At 41.7% G+C, this 16713-nt stretch overlaps 1 protein-coding gene across 1 annotated transcript in view; it reads left to right on the forward strand.

Annotated features, from left to right (window-relative positions):
* The first annotated feature begins 1597 nt into the window (after positions 1–1597).
* The window catches only part of zgc:153738 (uncharacterized protein LOC558115 homolog), a 40289-nt gene continuing 25173 nt past the window's right edge, over positions 1598–16713 (forward strand). The window contains exons 1-3 of the mRNA XM_061883087.1: positions 1598–1672; positions 4279–4346; positions 15964–16291. Coding sequence (XP_061739071.1) covers positions 4336–4346; positions 15964–16291 — 339 coding nt within the window. The 5' untranslated portion in view covers positions 1598–1672; positions 4279–4335. The remainder of the gene's footprint in view (positions 1673–4278; positions 4347–15963; positions 16292–16713) is intronic.

The following is a 16713-nucleotide window of genomic DNA, read 5'->3' on the forward strand; positions in this document are numbered from 1 at the left end:
TACTTATAATAATGTTTATTGTTTATTTAAAAAAAAAAAAATGCTATAAACAGATATCATGTCAGTGTTGTATTCCTGGTGACTAAGTATATTATGTGATATGGATCACCCCAGTAAATCGATACTGAAACATCGGTAGCGCCGAATCCAGATCTTTATGCTGCAATATCGATCCTCAAATCAAAAATATCGATACTTTTGATACACTTCTAATGTTTTTTTGTTTATTTAAAACAAATGGCTAAAAACTGATATCATGTCAGTGTTGTATTCCTGGCAACTAAGTATATCACTTTTATCATCAACATTTCAGCTTTTTCTCTTTTCATACCAATTTTTTTGCTCTTTATTAAAATTTTTACTGTTTTTCCCCCACCTAAGAATAGAATACAAACATGACTAATATGAATGTGTAACTGTATAGTTGAGTAGTAATTATCGTTGTTACTCTTTTATTTCATTCATGAGTTAGTTTCGGGATCTTTTAATATTTTTCATGTTACTCACATGTGAGTAATGCTGTATAATAGACTGTATTTATAATATTCACATGTGAATAATGCTGTATAATAGACTGTATTTTATATTATTCACATGTGAATAATGCTGTATAATAGACTGTATTTATATTATTCACATATGAATAATGCTGTATAATAGACTGTATTTATATTATTCACATATGAATAATGCTGTATAATACTGTATTTATATTATTCACATGTGAATAATGTTGTATAATAGACTGTATTTTATATTATTCACATGTGAATAATGCTGTATAATACACTGTATTTATATTATTCACATATGAATAATGCTGTATAATAGACTGTATTTATATTATTCACATATGAATAATGCTGTATAATAGACTGTATTTATATTATTCACATGTGAATAATGTTGTATAATAGACTGTATTTTATATTATTCACATGTGAATAATGCTGTATAATAGACTGTATTTATATTATTCACATGTGAATAATGCTGTATAATAGACTGTATTTATATTATTCACATGTGAATAATGCTGTATAATAGACTGTATTTATATTATTCACATGTCAATAATGCTGTATAATAAACAGTATTTTATATTATTCACATGTGAATAACGCTCTATAATAGACTGTATTTATATTATTCACATGTAAAAAATACCCAAGTGTTTTTTGTCTATTTTGAGCAAACTGTGGTGCTGAATTCCCCCCAGGGATCAATGAGGTACTTTTTATTCTATTAAATTCTATAATGTTGTTTTTTCAACCTGTTGGACACTTTACACGTCACCTTTTTATTAATACATTTTAATACAATTGTGAAATTAAGTCAAAAGAAACGCCCATTTTAAAAGACAGGTAAAGTGAGTTAAAATGAAGAATTATGATGAGAATATATATATTTATGGGGTTGGTGATGCGAATAAAAACATTATCCAGCTGTTACTATATAACTTTCATATATATGACCTTCTCCCGTTTGCCAGTATTTATTCAATACATATTTTTACATCACAAAGTACAAATATTGTTTTTTTTGTACCCCAAACGACCACTATACACTCCTGTCCGGCAGGTGGCGGTGTGGCGCCCCTGAGCTGGTGGCCAATCACAGCCAAAGAAAATTGGACGCTGTTTTTCGTTTCCATGGCAACGACATTCCCAAGGTACGCCGTCTTGATCTTTCGCGTTGACATCAACGTCATGAAGATTGAAACACTCCTTTTAAAACTTGATGCGTTTTATGTATTTGGAGACGATCGTCGAACGGGAAGCGGGTAGAAAAGTTGTCTAATAATACGTCATCGTTTTGGTTCGAAAAATAGACACAGTAGTGACGTCATAGGTGTTTAAAAGACCTCATCGCGCGAAAAAAAAGTTAAATACACGCCAGCTGTGTGTATTAAACTACGTAAAACATGGCTGCTGGCAGCACAGGCGGCAAAAATACAATAATATTGCGTATTTGTCTCACTTTATGCTAGTTAGCATAGCTCGGTGGGCGGGGCGTGTGATTGACCGGAAACGCTGACCTTCCAAAACAAAAGACCGCGCCGGATGCGTCAATGAAACATTTAAAACCAAGAAAAGTTACATTTAACTGGTGAGTGTCACTTTCATCACAGGTGTTTTATTGTAGTTTTTTGTAGTATTAGCTGTAGTTTATAGCAGCATGGACCCCGACTTAAACAAGTTGAAAAACTTACCATTTAATGGTCAATTGTACGGAATATGTACAATCAATCAAACAAAAAAAAAGCAACTAATTTTTTGTCCTTGACATATTAAAAGACGAATAAAAAATAGCAATGACCTATATAATATTGATATTATTCTTGTTGTTGTTATTATTATACATATTTGCTTTAACACCTATTACAAAGCTAAGTTGAGGACGTTTTTAAAAAAATTTAAATTTAGCAGACTGTTTATACATCGTATCAATTAAATTAAACAAAAAACATCAAACATTGGGAAAATTTGAGCCAAAAAAGATGGAATGTTAATACTAATAATATAAGTGGATGCAAAATAGCGATGACTTGTTAAATACATATTAGTCACATATTCTAGATCAGGGGTCACCAACTCGGTGCCCGTAAAGACCAGATGAGTCGCCCGCTGGCCTGTTCTAAAAATAGCTCAAATAGCAGCACTTACCAGTGAGCTGCCTCTATTTTTTTTAAATTGTATTTATTTACCAGCAAGCTGGTCTCGCTTTGCTCGACATTTTTAATTCTGAGAGACAAAACTCAAATAGAATTTGAAAATCCAAGAAAATATTTTAAAGACTTGGTCTTCGCTTGTTTGAATAAATTCATTTATTTTTTTTACTTTGCTTCTTATAACTTTCAGAAAGACAATTTTAGAGGAAAAATAAAACCTTAAAAATGATTTTAGGATTTTTAAACACATATACCTTTTTACCTTTTAAATTCCTTCCTCTTCTTTCCTGACAATTTAAATCAATGTTCAAGTAAAAATAATTCTATTGTATAGAATAATAAATACATTTTAATTTAATTTTTCATTTTAGCTTCTGTTTATTTGACAAAGAATATTTGTGAAATATTTCTTCAAATTTATGATTAAAATAACAAAACAATTATTCTCGCAAATCTAGAAAATCTGTAGAACCAAATTTAAATCTTATTTCAAAGTCTTTTGAATTTCTTCTAAAATTTTTGTTCTGGAAAATCTAGAAGAAATAATGATTTGTCTTTGTTAGAAATATAGCTTGGTCCAATTTGTTATATATTCTAACAAAGTGCAGATTGGATTTTAACCTATTTAAAACATGTCATCAAAATTCTAAAATTAATCTTAATCGGGAAAAATTATGAATGATGTTCCTTAAATTCTTTTTTTAAAAAAATTCAAAATTATTCGAATTAGCTAGTTTTTTCCGGTTGAATTTTGAATTTTAAAGAGTCGAAATTGAAGATAAACTATGTTTCAAAATGTAATTTTCATTTTTTTCCTGTGTTCTCCTCTTTTAAACCGTTCAATTAAGTGTTTTTTCCCCCAAAAATTTCTCTCCAAAACCTTCCATAAAAGGAAAAAAAATGTACAATGGAATGACAGACAGAAATACTCATTTTTTAAATATACATATATAGATTTATTTATTAAAGGTAAATTGAGCAAATTGGCTATTTCTGGCAATTTATATATTCTAACAAAGTGCAGATTGGATTTTAACCTATTTAAAACATGTCATCAAAATTCTAAAATTAATCTTTATCAGGAAAAATTATGAATGATGTTCCATTAATTCTTTTTTTAGTTTTTTCAAAAATATTCGAATTAGCTAGTTTTTCTATTCTCTTTTCGGTTGAATTTTGAATTTTAAAGAGTCGATATTCAAGATAAACTATGTTTCAAATTTTAATTTAAATTTTTTTCCTGTTTTCTCCTCTTTTAAACCGTTTAATTAAGTGTTTTTTTTAACCATTTATTCTCTACAAGAAACCTTCCGTAAAAGGAAAAAAAATGTACGACGGAATGACAGACAGAAATACCCATTTATATATATATATATATATATTTATTTATGAAAGGTAAACTGAGCAAATTGGCTATTTCTGGCAATTTATTTAAGTGTGTATCAAACTGGTAGCCCTTGGCATTAATCAGTACCCAAGAAGTAGCTCTTGCTTTCAAAAAGGTTGGTGACCCCTGCTCTAAAGAGTGCAGTTGAATTGGTTCTCAGGAGGATAATATGATTTTTCTCCCTCTGATCACAGTTTTTAATGATTTTTATTTGTTACAGCTGACACCCACAGGAGACAACAGACAGTTAGCACCTCCGTGTTCCTGTGAAGAAGAAATGTCACAAAGGTAAAACTGAAGTGTAAAAAAAAGAACAAATGAAGCCTGTTCTGATCTTATCCTCAAAAAATATTCTCGGGGTGTTGATATTGGATGTAGGTTTGATATTAGCAGGAAACAAGGATGGGATGATGTGTACAAGCAGAGTCCTGCAGAGTGTTTACTTGTGTGTGATATCATGTGCGATACAAGCAGCCCTGCAGCGTGTTTACTTGTGTGTGATATCATGTGCGATACAAGCAGCCCTGCAGCGTGTTTACTTGTGTGCGTGATATCATGTGCGATACAAGCAGTCCTGCAGCGTGTTTACTTGTGTGTGTGATATCATGTGCGATACAAGCAGTCCTGCAGCGTGTTTACTTGTGTGTGTGATATCATGTGCGATACAAGCAGTCCTGCAGGGTTTTTACTTGTGTGTGATAGCATGTGCGATACAAGCGGTCCTGCAGCGTGTTTTACTTGTGTGTGATATCATGTGCGATACAAGCAGTCCTACATAGTGTTTGTGTGAGATATGTGCGATACAAGCGGTCCTGCAGCATCTTTACTTGTGTGTGATATCATGTGCGATACAAGCTGTCCTGCAGTGTTTACTTCTGTGTGTGATATCATGTGCGATACAAGCAGTCCTGCAGCGTGTTTACTTGTGTGTGATATCATGTGCGATACAAGCAGTCCTACACAGTGTTTGTGTGAGATATGTGCGATAGAAGCGGTCCTGCAGCATCTTTACTTGTGTGTGATAGCATGTGCGATACAAGCAGTCCTGCTGCGTGTTTACTTGTGTGTGATATCATGCGCGCTACAAGCTGTCCTGCAGTGTTTACTTCTGTGTGTGATATCATGTGCAATACAAGCAGTCCTGCAGCGTGTTTACTTGTGTGTGATAGCATGTGCGATACAAGCAGTCCTGCAGGGTTTTTACTTGTGTGTGATATCATGTGCGATACAAGCAGTCCTACATAGTGTTTGTGTGAGATATGTGCGATACAAGCGGTCCTGCAGCATCTTTACTTGTGTGTGATAGCATGTGCGATACAAGCTGTCCTTCAGCGTGTTTACTTGTGTGTGACATCATGTGCGATACAAGCAGTCCTGCTGCGTGTTTACTTGTGTGTGTGATATCATGTGCGATACAAGCAGTCCTGCAGGGTTTTTACTTGTGTGTGATAGCATGTGCGATACAAGCGGTCCTGCAGCGTGTTTTACTTGTGTGTGATATCATGTGCGATACAAGCAGTCCTACATAGTGTTTGTGTGAGATATGTGCGATACAAGCGGTCCTGCAGCATCTTTACTTGTGTGTGATATCATGTGCGATACAAGCTGTCCTGCAGTGTTTACTTCTGTGTGTGATATCATGTGCGATACAAGCAGTCCTGCAGCGTGTTTACTTGTGTGTGATATCATGTGCGATACAAGCAGTCCTACACAGTGTTTGTGTGAGATATGTGCGATAGAAGCGGTCCTGCAGCATCTTTACTTGTGTGTGATAGCATGTGCGATACAAGCAGTCCTGCAGCGTGTTTACTTGTGTGTGATAGCATGTGCGATACAAGCTGTCCTGCAGTGTTTACTTCTGTGTGTGATATCATGTGCGATACAAGCAGTCCTGCAGCGTGTTTACTTGTGTGTGATATCATGTGCAATACAAGCAGTCCTGCAGCGTGTTTACTTGTGTGTGATAGCATGTGCGATACAAGCAGTCCTGCAGGGTTTTTACTTGTGTGTGATATCATGTGCGATACAAGCAGTCCTACATAGTGTTTGTGTGAGATATGTGCGATACAAGCGGTCCTGCAGCATCTTTACCTGTGTGTGATAGCATGTGCGATACAAGCTGTCCTTCAGCGTGTTTACTTGTGTGTGACATCATGTGCGATACAAGCAGTCCTGCTGCGTGTTTACTTGTGTGTGTGATATCATGTGCGATACAAGCAGTCCTGCAGGGTTTTTACTTGTGTGTGATAGCATGTGCGATACAAGCGGTCCTGCAGCGTGTTTTACTTGTGTGTGATATCATGTGCGATACAAGCAGTCCTACATAGTGTTTGTGTGAGATATGTGCGATACAAGCGGTCCTGCAGCATCTTTACTTGTGTGTGATATCATGTGCGATACAAGCTGTCCTGCAGTGTTTACTTCTGTGTGTGATATCATGTGCGATACAAGCAGTCCTGCAGCGTGTTTACTTGTGTGTGATATCATGTGCGATACAAGCAGTCCTACACAGTGTTTGTGTGAGATATGTGCGATACAAGCGGTCCTGCAGCATCTTTACTTGTGTGTGATAGCATGTGCGATACAAGCAGTCCTGCTGCGTGTTTACTTGTGTGTGATATCATGCGCGCTACAAGCTATCCTGCAGTGTTTACTTCTGTGTGTGATATCATGTGCAATACAAGCAGTCCTGCAGCGTGTTTACTTGTGTGTGATAGCATGTGCGATACAAGCAGTCCTGCAGGGTTTTTACTTGTGTGTGATATCATGTGCGATACAAGCAGTCCTACATAGTGTTTGTGTGAGATATGTGCGATACAAGCGGTCCTGCAGCATCTTTACTTGTGTGTGATAGCATGTGCGATACAAGCTGTCCTTCAGCGTGTTTACTTGTGTGTGTGATATCATGTGCGATACAAGCAGTCCTGCAGCGTGTTTACTTGTGTGTGATATCATGCGCGATACAAGCAGTCCTGCAGTGTGTTTACTCGTGTGTGATATCATGTGCAATACAAGCAGTCCTGCAGCGTGTTTTACTTCTGTGTGATATCATGTGCGATACAAGCAGTCCTGCAGCGTGTTTACTTGTGTGTGACATCATGTGCGATACAAGCAGTCCTGCTGCATGTTTACTTGTGTGTGATATCATGCGCGATACAAGCAGTCCTGCAGCGTGTTTACTCGTGTGTGATATCATGTGCAATACAAGCAGTCCTGCAGCGTGTTTTACTTGTGTGTGTGATATCATGTGCGATACAAGCAGTCCTGCAGCGTCTTTACTTGTGTGTGACATCATGTGCGATACAAGCAGTCCTGCTGCGTGTTTACTTGTGTGTGATATCATGTGTGATACAAGCAGTCCTGCAGTGTGTTTTACTTGTGTGTGTGATATCATGTGCGATACAAGCAGTCCTGCAGCGTCTTTACTTGTGTGACATCATGTGCGATACAAGCAGTCCTGCTGCGTGTTTACTTGTGTGTGATATCATGTGCGATACAAGCAGTCCTGCTGCGTGTTTACTTGTGTGTGACATCATGTGCGATACAAGCAGTCTTGCTGCGTGTTTACTTGTGTGTGTGATATCATGTGCGATACAAGCAGTCCTGCAGCGTCTTTACTTGTGTGTGTGATATCATGTGTGATACAAGCAGTCCTGCTGCGTGTTTACTTGTGTGTGATATCATGTGCGATACAAGCAGTCCTGCAGCGTGTTTACTTGTGTGTGACATCATGTGCGATACAAGCAGTCCTGCTGCGTGTTTACTTGTGTGTGTGATATCATGTGCGATACAAGCAGTCCTGCAGCGTCTTTACTTGTGTGTGTGATATCATGTGTGATACAAGCAGTCCTGCTGCGTGTTTACTTGTGTGTGATATCATGTCCGGTACAAGCAGTCCTGCAGCGTGTTTACTCGTGTGTGTGATATCATGTGCGATACAAGCAGTCCTGCAGCGTCTTTACTTGTGTGTGACATCATGTGCGATACAAGCAGTCCTGCAGCGTGTTTACTTGTGTGTGTGATATCATGTGCGATACAAGCAGTCCTGCAGCGTCTTTACTTGTGTGTGTGATATCATGTGTGATACAAGCAGTCCTGCTGCGTGTTTACTTGTGTGTGATATCATGTGCGATACAAGCAGTCCTGCTGCGTGTTTACTTGTGTGTGATATCATGTGCGATACAAGCAGTCCTGCAGCGTGTTTACTTGTGTGTGACATCATGTGCGATACAAGCAGTCCTGCTGCGTGTTTACTTGTGTGTGATATCATGTGCGATACAAGCAGTCCTGCAGCGTCTTTACTTGTGTGTGTGATATCATGTGCGATACAAGCAGTCCTGCAGCGTCTTTACTTGTGTGTGTGATATCATGTGTGATACAAGCAGTCCTGCTGCGTGTTTACTTGTGTGTGATATCATGTCCGGTACAAGCAGTCTTGCAGCGTGCTTACTTGTGTGTGATATCATGTCCGGTACAAGCAGTCCTGCAGCGTGTTTACTCGTGTGTGTGATATCATGTGCGATACAAGCAGTCCTGCAGCGTCTTTACTTGTGTGTGACATCATGTGCGATACAAGCAGTCCTGCAGCGTGTTTACTTGTGTGTGTGATATCATGTGCGATACAAGCAGTCCTGCAGCGTCTTTACTTGTGTGTGACATCATGTGCAATACAAGCAGTCCTGCAGCGTGTTTACTTGTGTGTGATAGCATGTGCGATACAAGCAGTCCTGCAGGGTTTTTACTTGTGTGTGATATCATGTGCGATACAAGCAGTCCTACATAGTGTTTGTGTGAGATATGTGCGATACAAGCGGTCCTGCAGCACCTTTACCTGTGTGTGATAGCATGTGCGATACAAGCTGTCCTTCAGCGTGTTTACTTGTGTGTGACATCATGTGCGATACAAGCAGTCCTGCTGCGTGTTTACTTGTGTGTGTGATATCATGTGCGATACAAGCAGTCCTGCAGGGTTTTTACTTGTGTGTGATAGCATGTGCGATACAAGCGGTCCTGCAGCGTGTTTTACTTGTGTGTGATATCATGTGCGATACAAGCAGTCCTACATAGTGTTTGTGTGAGATATGTGCGATACAAGCGGTCCTGCAGCATCTTTACTTGTGTGTGATATCATGTGCGATACAAGCTGTCCTGCAGTGTTTACTTCTGTGTGTGATATCATGTGCGATACAAGCAGTCCTGCAGCGTGTTTACTTGTGTGTGATATCATGTGCGATACAAGCAGTCCTACACAGTGTTTGTGTGAGATATGTGCGATACAAGCGGTCCTGCAGCATCTTTACTTGTGTGTGATAGCATGTGCGATACAAGCAGTCCTGCTGCGTGTTTACTTGTGTGTGATATCATGTGCGCTACAAGCTATCCTGCAGTGTTTACTTCTGTGTGTGATATCATGTGCAATACAAGCAGTCCTGCAGCTTGTTTACTTGTGTGTGATAGCATGTGCGATACAAGCAGTCCTGCAGGGTTTTTACTTGTGTGTGATATCATGTGCGATACAAGCAGTCCTACATAGTGTTTGTGTGAGATATGTGCGATACAAGCGGTCCTGCAGCATCTTTACTTGTGTGTGATAGCATGTGCGATACAAGCTGTCCTTCAGCGTGTTTACTTGTGTGTGTGATATCATGTGCGATACAAGCAGTCCTGCAGCGTGTTTACTTGTGTGTGATATCATGCGCGATACAAGCAGTCCTGCAGTGTGTTTACTCGTGTGTGATATCATGTGCAATACAAGCAGTCCTGCAGCGTGTTTTACTTCTGTGTGATATCATGTGCGATACAAGCAGTCCTGCAGCGTGTTTACTTGTGTGTGACATCATGTGCGATACAAGCAGTCCTGCTGCATGTTTACTTGTGTGTGATATCATGCGCGATACAAGCAGTCCTGCAGCGTGTTTACTCGTGTGTGATATCATGTGCAATACAAGCAGTCCTGCAGCGTGTTTTACTTGTGTGTGATATCATGTGCGATACAAGCAGTCCTGCAGCGTCTTTACTTGTGTGTGACATCATGTGCGATACAAGCAGTCCTGCTGCGTGTTTACTTGTGTGTGATATCATGTGTGATACAAGCAGTCCTGCAGTGTGTTTTACTTGTGTGTGTGATATCATGTGCGATACAAGCAGTCCTGCAGCGTCTTTACTTGTGTGACATCATGTGCGATACAAGCAGTCCTGCTGCGTGTTTACTTGTGTGTGATATCATGTGCGATACAAGCAGTCCTGCAGCGTGTTTACTTGTGTGTGACATCATGTGCGATACAAGCAGTCCTGCTGCGTGTTTACTTGTGTGTGTGATATCATGTGCGATACAAGCAGTCCTGCAGCGTCTTTACTTGTGTGTGTGATATCATGTGTGATACAAGCAGTCCTGCTGCGTGTTTACTTGTGTGTGATATCATGTGCGATACAAGCAGTCCTGCAGCGTGTTTACTTGTGTGTGACATCATGTGCGATACAAGCAGTCCTGCTGCGTGTTTACTTGTGTGTGATATCATGTGCGATACAAACAGTCCTGCAGCGTGTTTACTCGTGTGTGTGATATCATGTGCGATACAAGCAGTCCTGCAGCGTCTTTACTTGTGTGTGTGATATCATGTGCGATACAAGCAGTCCTGCAGCGTCTTTACTTGTGTGTGTGATATCATGTGTGATACAAGCAGTCCTGCTGCGTGTTTACTTGTGTGTGATATCATGTCCGGTACAAGCAGTCCTGCAGCGTGTTTACTCGTGTGTGTGATATCATGTGCGATACAAGCAGTCCTGCAGCGTCTTTACTTGTGTGTGACATCATGTGCGATACAAGCAGTCCTGCAGCGTGTTTACTTGTGTGTGTGATATCATGTGCGATACAAGCAGTCCTGCAGCGTCTTTACTTGTGTGTGTGATATCATGTGTGATACAAGCAGTCCTGCTGCGTGTTTACTTGTGTGTGATATCATGTGCGATACAAGCAGTCCTGCAGCGTGTTTACTTGTGTGTGACATCATGTGCGATACAAGCAGTCCTGCTGCGTGTTTACTTGTGTGTGATATCATGTGCGATACAAGCAGTCCTGCAGCGTCTTTACTTGTGTGTGTGATATCATGTGCGATACAAGCAGTCCTGCAGCGTCTTTACTTGTGTGTGTGATATCATGTGTGATACAAGCAGTCCTGCTGCGTGTTTACTTGTGTGTGATATCATGTCTGGTACAAGCAGTCTTGCAGCGTGCTTACTTGTGTGTGATATCATGTCCGGTACAAGCAGTCCTGCAGCGTGTTTACTCGTGTGTGATATCATGTGCGATACAAGCAGTCCTGCAGCGTCTTTACTTGTGTGTGTGATATCATGTGCGATACAAGCAGTCCTGCAGCGTCTTTACTTGTGTGTGTGATATCATGTGTGATACAAGCAGTCCTGCTGCGTGTTTACTTGTGTGTGATATCATGTCTGGTACAAGCAGTCTTGCAGCGTGCTTACTTGTGTGTGATATCATGTCCGGTACAAGCAGTCCTGCAGCGTGTTTACTCGTGTGTGTGATATCATGTGCGATACAAGCAGTCCTGCAGCGTCTTTACTTGTGTGTGACATCATGTGCGATACAAGCAGTCCTGCAGCGTGTTTACTTGTGTGTGTGATATCATGTGCGATACAAGCAGTCCTGCAGCGTCTTTACTTGTGTGTGACATCATGTGCGATACAAGCAGTCCTGCAGCGTCTTTACATGTGTGTGATATCATGTGCAATACAAGCAGTCCTGCAGCGTGTTTTACTTGTGTGTGTGATATCATGTGCGATACAAGCAGTCCTGCAGCGTGTTTACTTGTGTGTGACATCATGTGCGATACAAGCAGTCCTGCTGCATGTTTACTTGTGTGTGATATCATGCGCGATACAAGCAGTCCTGCAGCGTGTTTACTCGTGTGTGATATCATGTGCAATACAAGCAGTCCTGCAGCGTGTTTTACTTGTGTGTGATATCATGTGCGATACAAGCAGTCCTGCAGCGTCTTTACTTGTGTGTGACATCATGTGCGATACAAGCAGTCCTGCTGCGTGTTTACTTGTGTGTGATATCATGTGTGATACAAGCAGTCCTGCAGTGTGTTTTACTTGTGTGTGTGATATCATGTGCGATACAAGCAGTCCTGCAGCGTCTTTACTTGTGTGACATCATGTGCGATACAAGCAGTCCTGCTGCGTGTTTACTTGTGTGTGATATCATGTGCGATACAAGCAGTCCTGCAGCGTGTTTACTTGTGTGTGACATCATGTGCGATACAAGCAGTCCTGCTGCGTGTTTACTTGTGTGTGTGATATCATGTGCGATACAAGCAGTCCTGCAGCGTCTTTACTTGTGTGTGTGATATCATGTGTGATACAAGCAGTCCTGCTGCGTGTTTACTTGTGTGTGATATCATGTGCGATACAAGCAGTCCTGCAGCGTGTTTACTTGTGTGTGACATCATGTGCGATACAAGCAGTCCTGCTGCGTGTTTACTTGTGTGTGATATCATGTGCGATACAAGCAGTCCTGCAGCGTGTTTACTCGTGTGTGTGATATCATGTGCGATACAAGCAGTCCTGCAGCGTCTTTACTTGTGTGTGTGATATCATGTGCGATACAAGCAGTCCTGCAGCGTCTTTACTTGTGTGTGTGATATCATGTGTGATACAAGCAGTCCTGCTGCGTGTTTACTTGTGTGTGATATCATGTCCGGTACAAGCAGTCCTGCAGCGTGTTTACTCGTGTGTGTGATATCATGTGCGATACAAGCAGTCCTGCAGCGTCTTTACTTGTGTGTGACATCATGTGCGATACAAGCAGTCCTGCAGCGTGTTTACTTGTGTGTGTGATATCATGTGCGATACAAGCAGTCCTGCAGCGTCTTTACTTGTGTGTGTGATATCATGTGTGATACAAGCAGTCCTGCTGCGTGTTTACTTGTGTGTGATATCATGTGCGATACAAGCAGTCCTGCAGCGTGTTTACTTGTGTGTGACATCATGTGCGATACAAGCAGTCCTGCTGCGTGTTTACTTGTGTGTGATATCATGTGCGATACAAGCAGTCCTGCAGCGTCTTTACTTGTGTGTGTGATATCATGTGCGATACAAGCAGTCCTGCAGCGTCTTTACTTGTGTGTGTGATATCATGTGTGATACAAGCAGTCCTGCTGCGTGTTTACTTGTGTGTGATATCATGTCTGGTACAAGCAGTCTTGCAGCGTGCTTACTTGTGTGTGATATCATGTCCGGTACAAGCAGTCCTGCAGCGTGTTTACTCGTGTGTGTGATATCATGTGCGATACAAGCAGTCCTGCAGCGTCTTTACTTGTGTGTGACATCATGTGCGATACAAGCAGTCCTGCAGCGTGTTTACTTGTGTGTGTGATATCATGTGCGATACAAGCAGTCCTGCAGCGTCTTTACTTGTGTGTGACATCATGTGCGATACAAGCAGTCCTGCAGCGTCTTTACATGTGTGTGATATCATGTGCAATACAAGCAGTCCTGCAGCGTGTTTTACTTGTGTGTGTGATATCATGTGCGATACAAGCAGTCCTGCAGCGTCTTTACTTGTGTGTGACATCATGTGCGATACAAGCAGTCCTGCTGCGTGTTTACTTGTGTGTGATATCATGTGCGATACAAGGAGTCCTGCAGCGTGTTTACTCGTGTGTGATATCATGCGCGATACAAGCAGTCCTGCAGCGTGTTTACTCGTGTGTGTGATATCATGTGCGATACAAGCAGTCCTGCAGCGTCTTTACTTGTGTGTGACATCATGTGCGATACAAGCAGTCCTGCAGCGTCTTTACATGTGTGTGATATCATGTGCAATACAAGCAGTCCTGCAGCGTGTTTTACTTGTGTGTGTGATATCATGTGCGATACAAGCAGTCCTGCAGCGTCTTTACTTGTGTGTGACATCATGTGCGATACAAGCAGTCCTGCTGCGTGTTTACCTGTGTGTGATATCATGTGCGATACAAGCAGTCCTGCAGCGTGTTTACTTGTGTGTGACATCATGTGCGATACAAGCAGTCCTGCTGCGTGTTTACTTGTGTGTGATATCATGCGCGATACAAGCAGTCCTGCAGCGTGTTTACTCGTGTGTGATATCATGTCCGGTACAAGCGGTCCTGCAGCGTGTTTAGTTTTGTGTGATAGCATGTGCGATACAAACAGTCCTGCAGCGTGTTTTACTTGTGTGTGTGATATCATGTGCGATACAAGCAGTCCTGCAGCGTCTTTACTTGTGTGTGACATCATGTGCGATACAAGCAGTCCTGCTGCGTGTTTACTTGTGTGTGATATCATGTGCGATACAATCAGTCCTGCAGCGTGTTTAGTTTTGTGTGATAGCATGTGCGATACAAGCAGTCCTGCTGCGTGTTTACTTGTGTGTGATATCATGCGCGATACAAGCAGTCCTGCAGCGTGTTTACTCGTGTGTGATATCATGTATGATAAAAAGCAGTCCTACGGAGTGTTTGTGCGTGAAATCATGTGTGATACAAGCAGTCCTGCAGCGTGTTTAGTTTTGTGTGATAGCATGTGCGATACAAGCTGTCCTGCAGTGTGTCTACTTGTGTGTGATATCATGCGCGATACAAGCAGTCCTGCAGTGTTTACTTCTGTGTGTGATATCATGTGTGATACAAGCAGTCCTGCAGCGTGTTTACTTGTGTGTGACATCATGTGCGATACAAGCAGTCCTGCTGCGTGTTTACTTGTGTGTGATATCATGCGCGATACAAGCAGTCCTGCAGCCTGTTTACTCGTGTGTGATATCATGTGCAATACAAGCAGTCCTGCAGCGTGTTTTACTTGTGTGTGTGATATCATGTGCGATACAAGCAGTCCTGCAGCGTCTTTACTTGTGTGTGACATCATGTGCGATACAAGCAGTCCTGCTGCGTGTTTACTTGTGTGTGATATCATGTGCGATACAAGCAGTCCTGCAGCGTGTTTAGTTTTGTGTGATAGCATGTGCGATACAAACAGTCCTGCAGCGTGTTTTACTTGTGTGTGTGATATCATGTGCGATACAAGCAGTCCTGCAGCGTCTTTACTTGTGTGTGACATCATGTGCGATACAAGCAGTCCTGCTGCGTGTTTACTTGTGTGTGATATCATGTGCGATACAAGCAGTCCTGCAGCGTGTTTAGTTTTGTGTGATAGCATGTGCGATACAAGCAGTCCTGCTGCGTGTTTACTTGTGTGTGATATCATGCGCGATACAAGCAGTCCTGCAGCGTGTTTACTCGTGTGTGATATCATGTATGATAAAAAGCAGTCCTACGGAGTGTTTGTGCGTGAAATCATGTGTGATACAAGCAGTCCTGCAGCGTGTTTAGTTTTGTGTGATAGCATGTGCGATACAAGCTGTCCTGCAGTGTGTCTACTTGTGTGTGATATCATGCGCGATACAAGCTGTCCTGCAGTGTTTACTTCTGTGTGTGACATCATGTGCGATACGAGCAGTCCTGCAGCGTGTTTACTTGTGTGTGATATCATGTGCGATACAAGCAGTCCTGCAGCGTGTTTACTTGTGTGTGATATCATGTGCGATACAAGCAGTCCTGCAACGTGTTTAATTGTGTGTGATATCACGTGACCAAATTTCAACGGTCAAAACAACACCAGAAGCCAACATTGACTAAACGTCGTCAAAAAGCTCGTTGTTTCAATGTTATGTTTGAGTTGTGCGACATCAGGACTTAATTCAACAAGTAATCGTCCTCGTTTCAATGCCTTGTTCTCGGCTGGGTCATAAATAACATGGCGGTGTCAGATTTGACCTAAATTGCTGGTGCCCAAAAAACTAAGTACCAGACCTGGTCGCCAAGTGTGTTCGTCACCTGAAGTGTTTCCCCTGATGGACTTCCCATCCCAGGACGTACAACGAGCTGTGGGCCGAGGCCCAGGTGGAGTTGAGTCGTCTGCTGGTGGAGGAGATTCCCGAGCAGCCGCTGCGTCCGGAAAAGGACCGAGTGGTGTTCTTCCAGCGTCTGGCCATGCTCTACGTGCGCTACCTGCAGGTCTTCCGGCAACTGGAGAGGGCCGACGACCAGGTGGTGCACCCTCAGAAGAGACGGCTCCTCCGCAACCTCCTGGAGGGAGTGATGGGCCGGGTCTTGGAGCTGAAGAACGAGATGGTGGAGAAGGAGTTCTCAGAGTACCACTACATGGACGACGTCCTTCACGACTTGAAGCTCACGCCTGTGAGTTCTAGTCCAGATGTTTCTTTCACAATCTAGTCCGGCGGTGTCCAAACTACGGAATCTGTCCCGTGGGGTGTCTCCAGATTAATTTCAAATATCTGCCAACCTAATTGCTGAGAATCTGTCGACATTCTTAGACACTTTGAGTAAAGCAAGTCAACGGCGGTCACTGGGAGTGAGTACGACAATCCTTGGTCCAAGTCCACAAAGCACATCTTATCATATTAATTATGTATAACCTTTATATTTATATAATATGTACACATATACAGTATATGCATAAAATATATCAATTGTTACTTTACATGCTTCCGTCCCTCGGCCAAATTGTTTTAACACCCCCGAGTCAAAAGGTTTGGACACCCCTGATCTAGTCGGTCTATGTACCTTCCCGTCATTCTATCTCCAATTCTCAAAATGCA

The sequence above is a fragment of the Nerophis ophidion genome, linkage group LG22 (assembly GCF_033978795.1).
Source record: "Nerophis ophidion isolate RoL-2023_Sa linkage group LG22, RoL_Noph_v1.0, whole genome shotgun sequence".
NCBI lineage: Eukaryota > Metazoa > Chordata > Actinopteri > Syngnathiformes > Syngnathidae > Nerophis > Nerophis ophidion.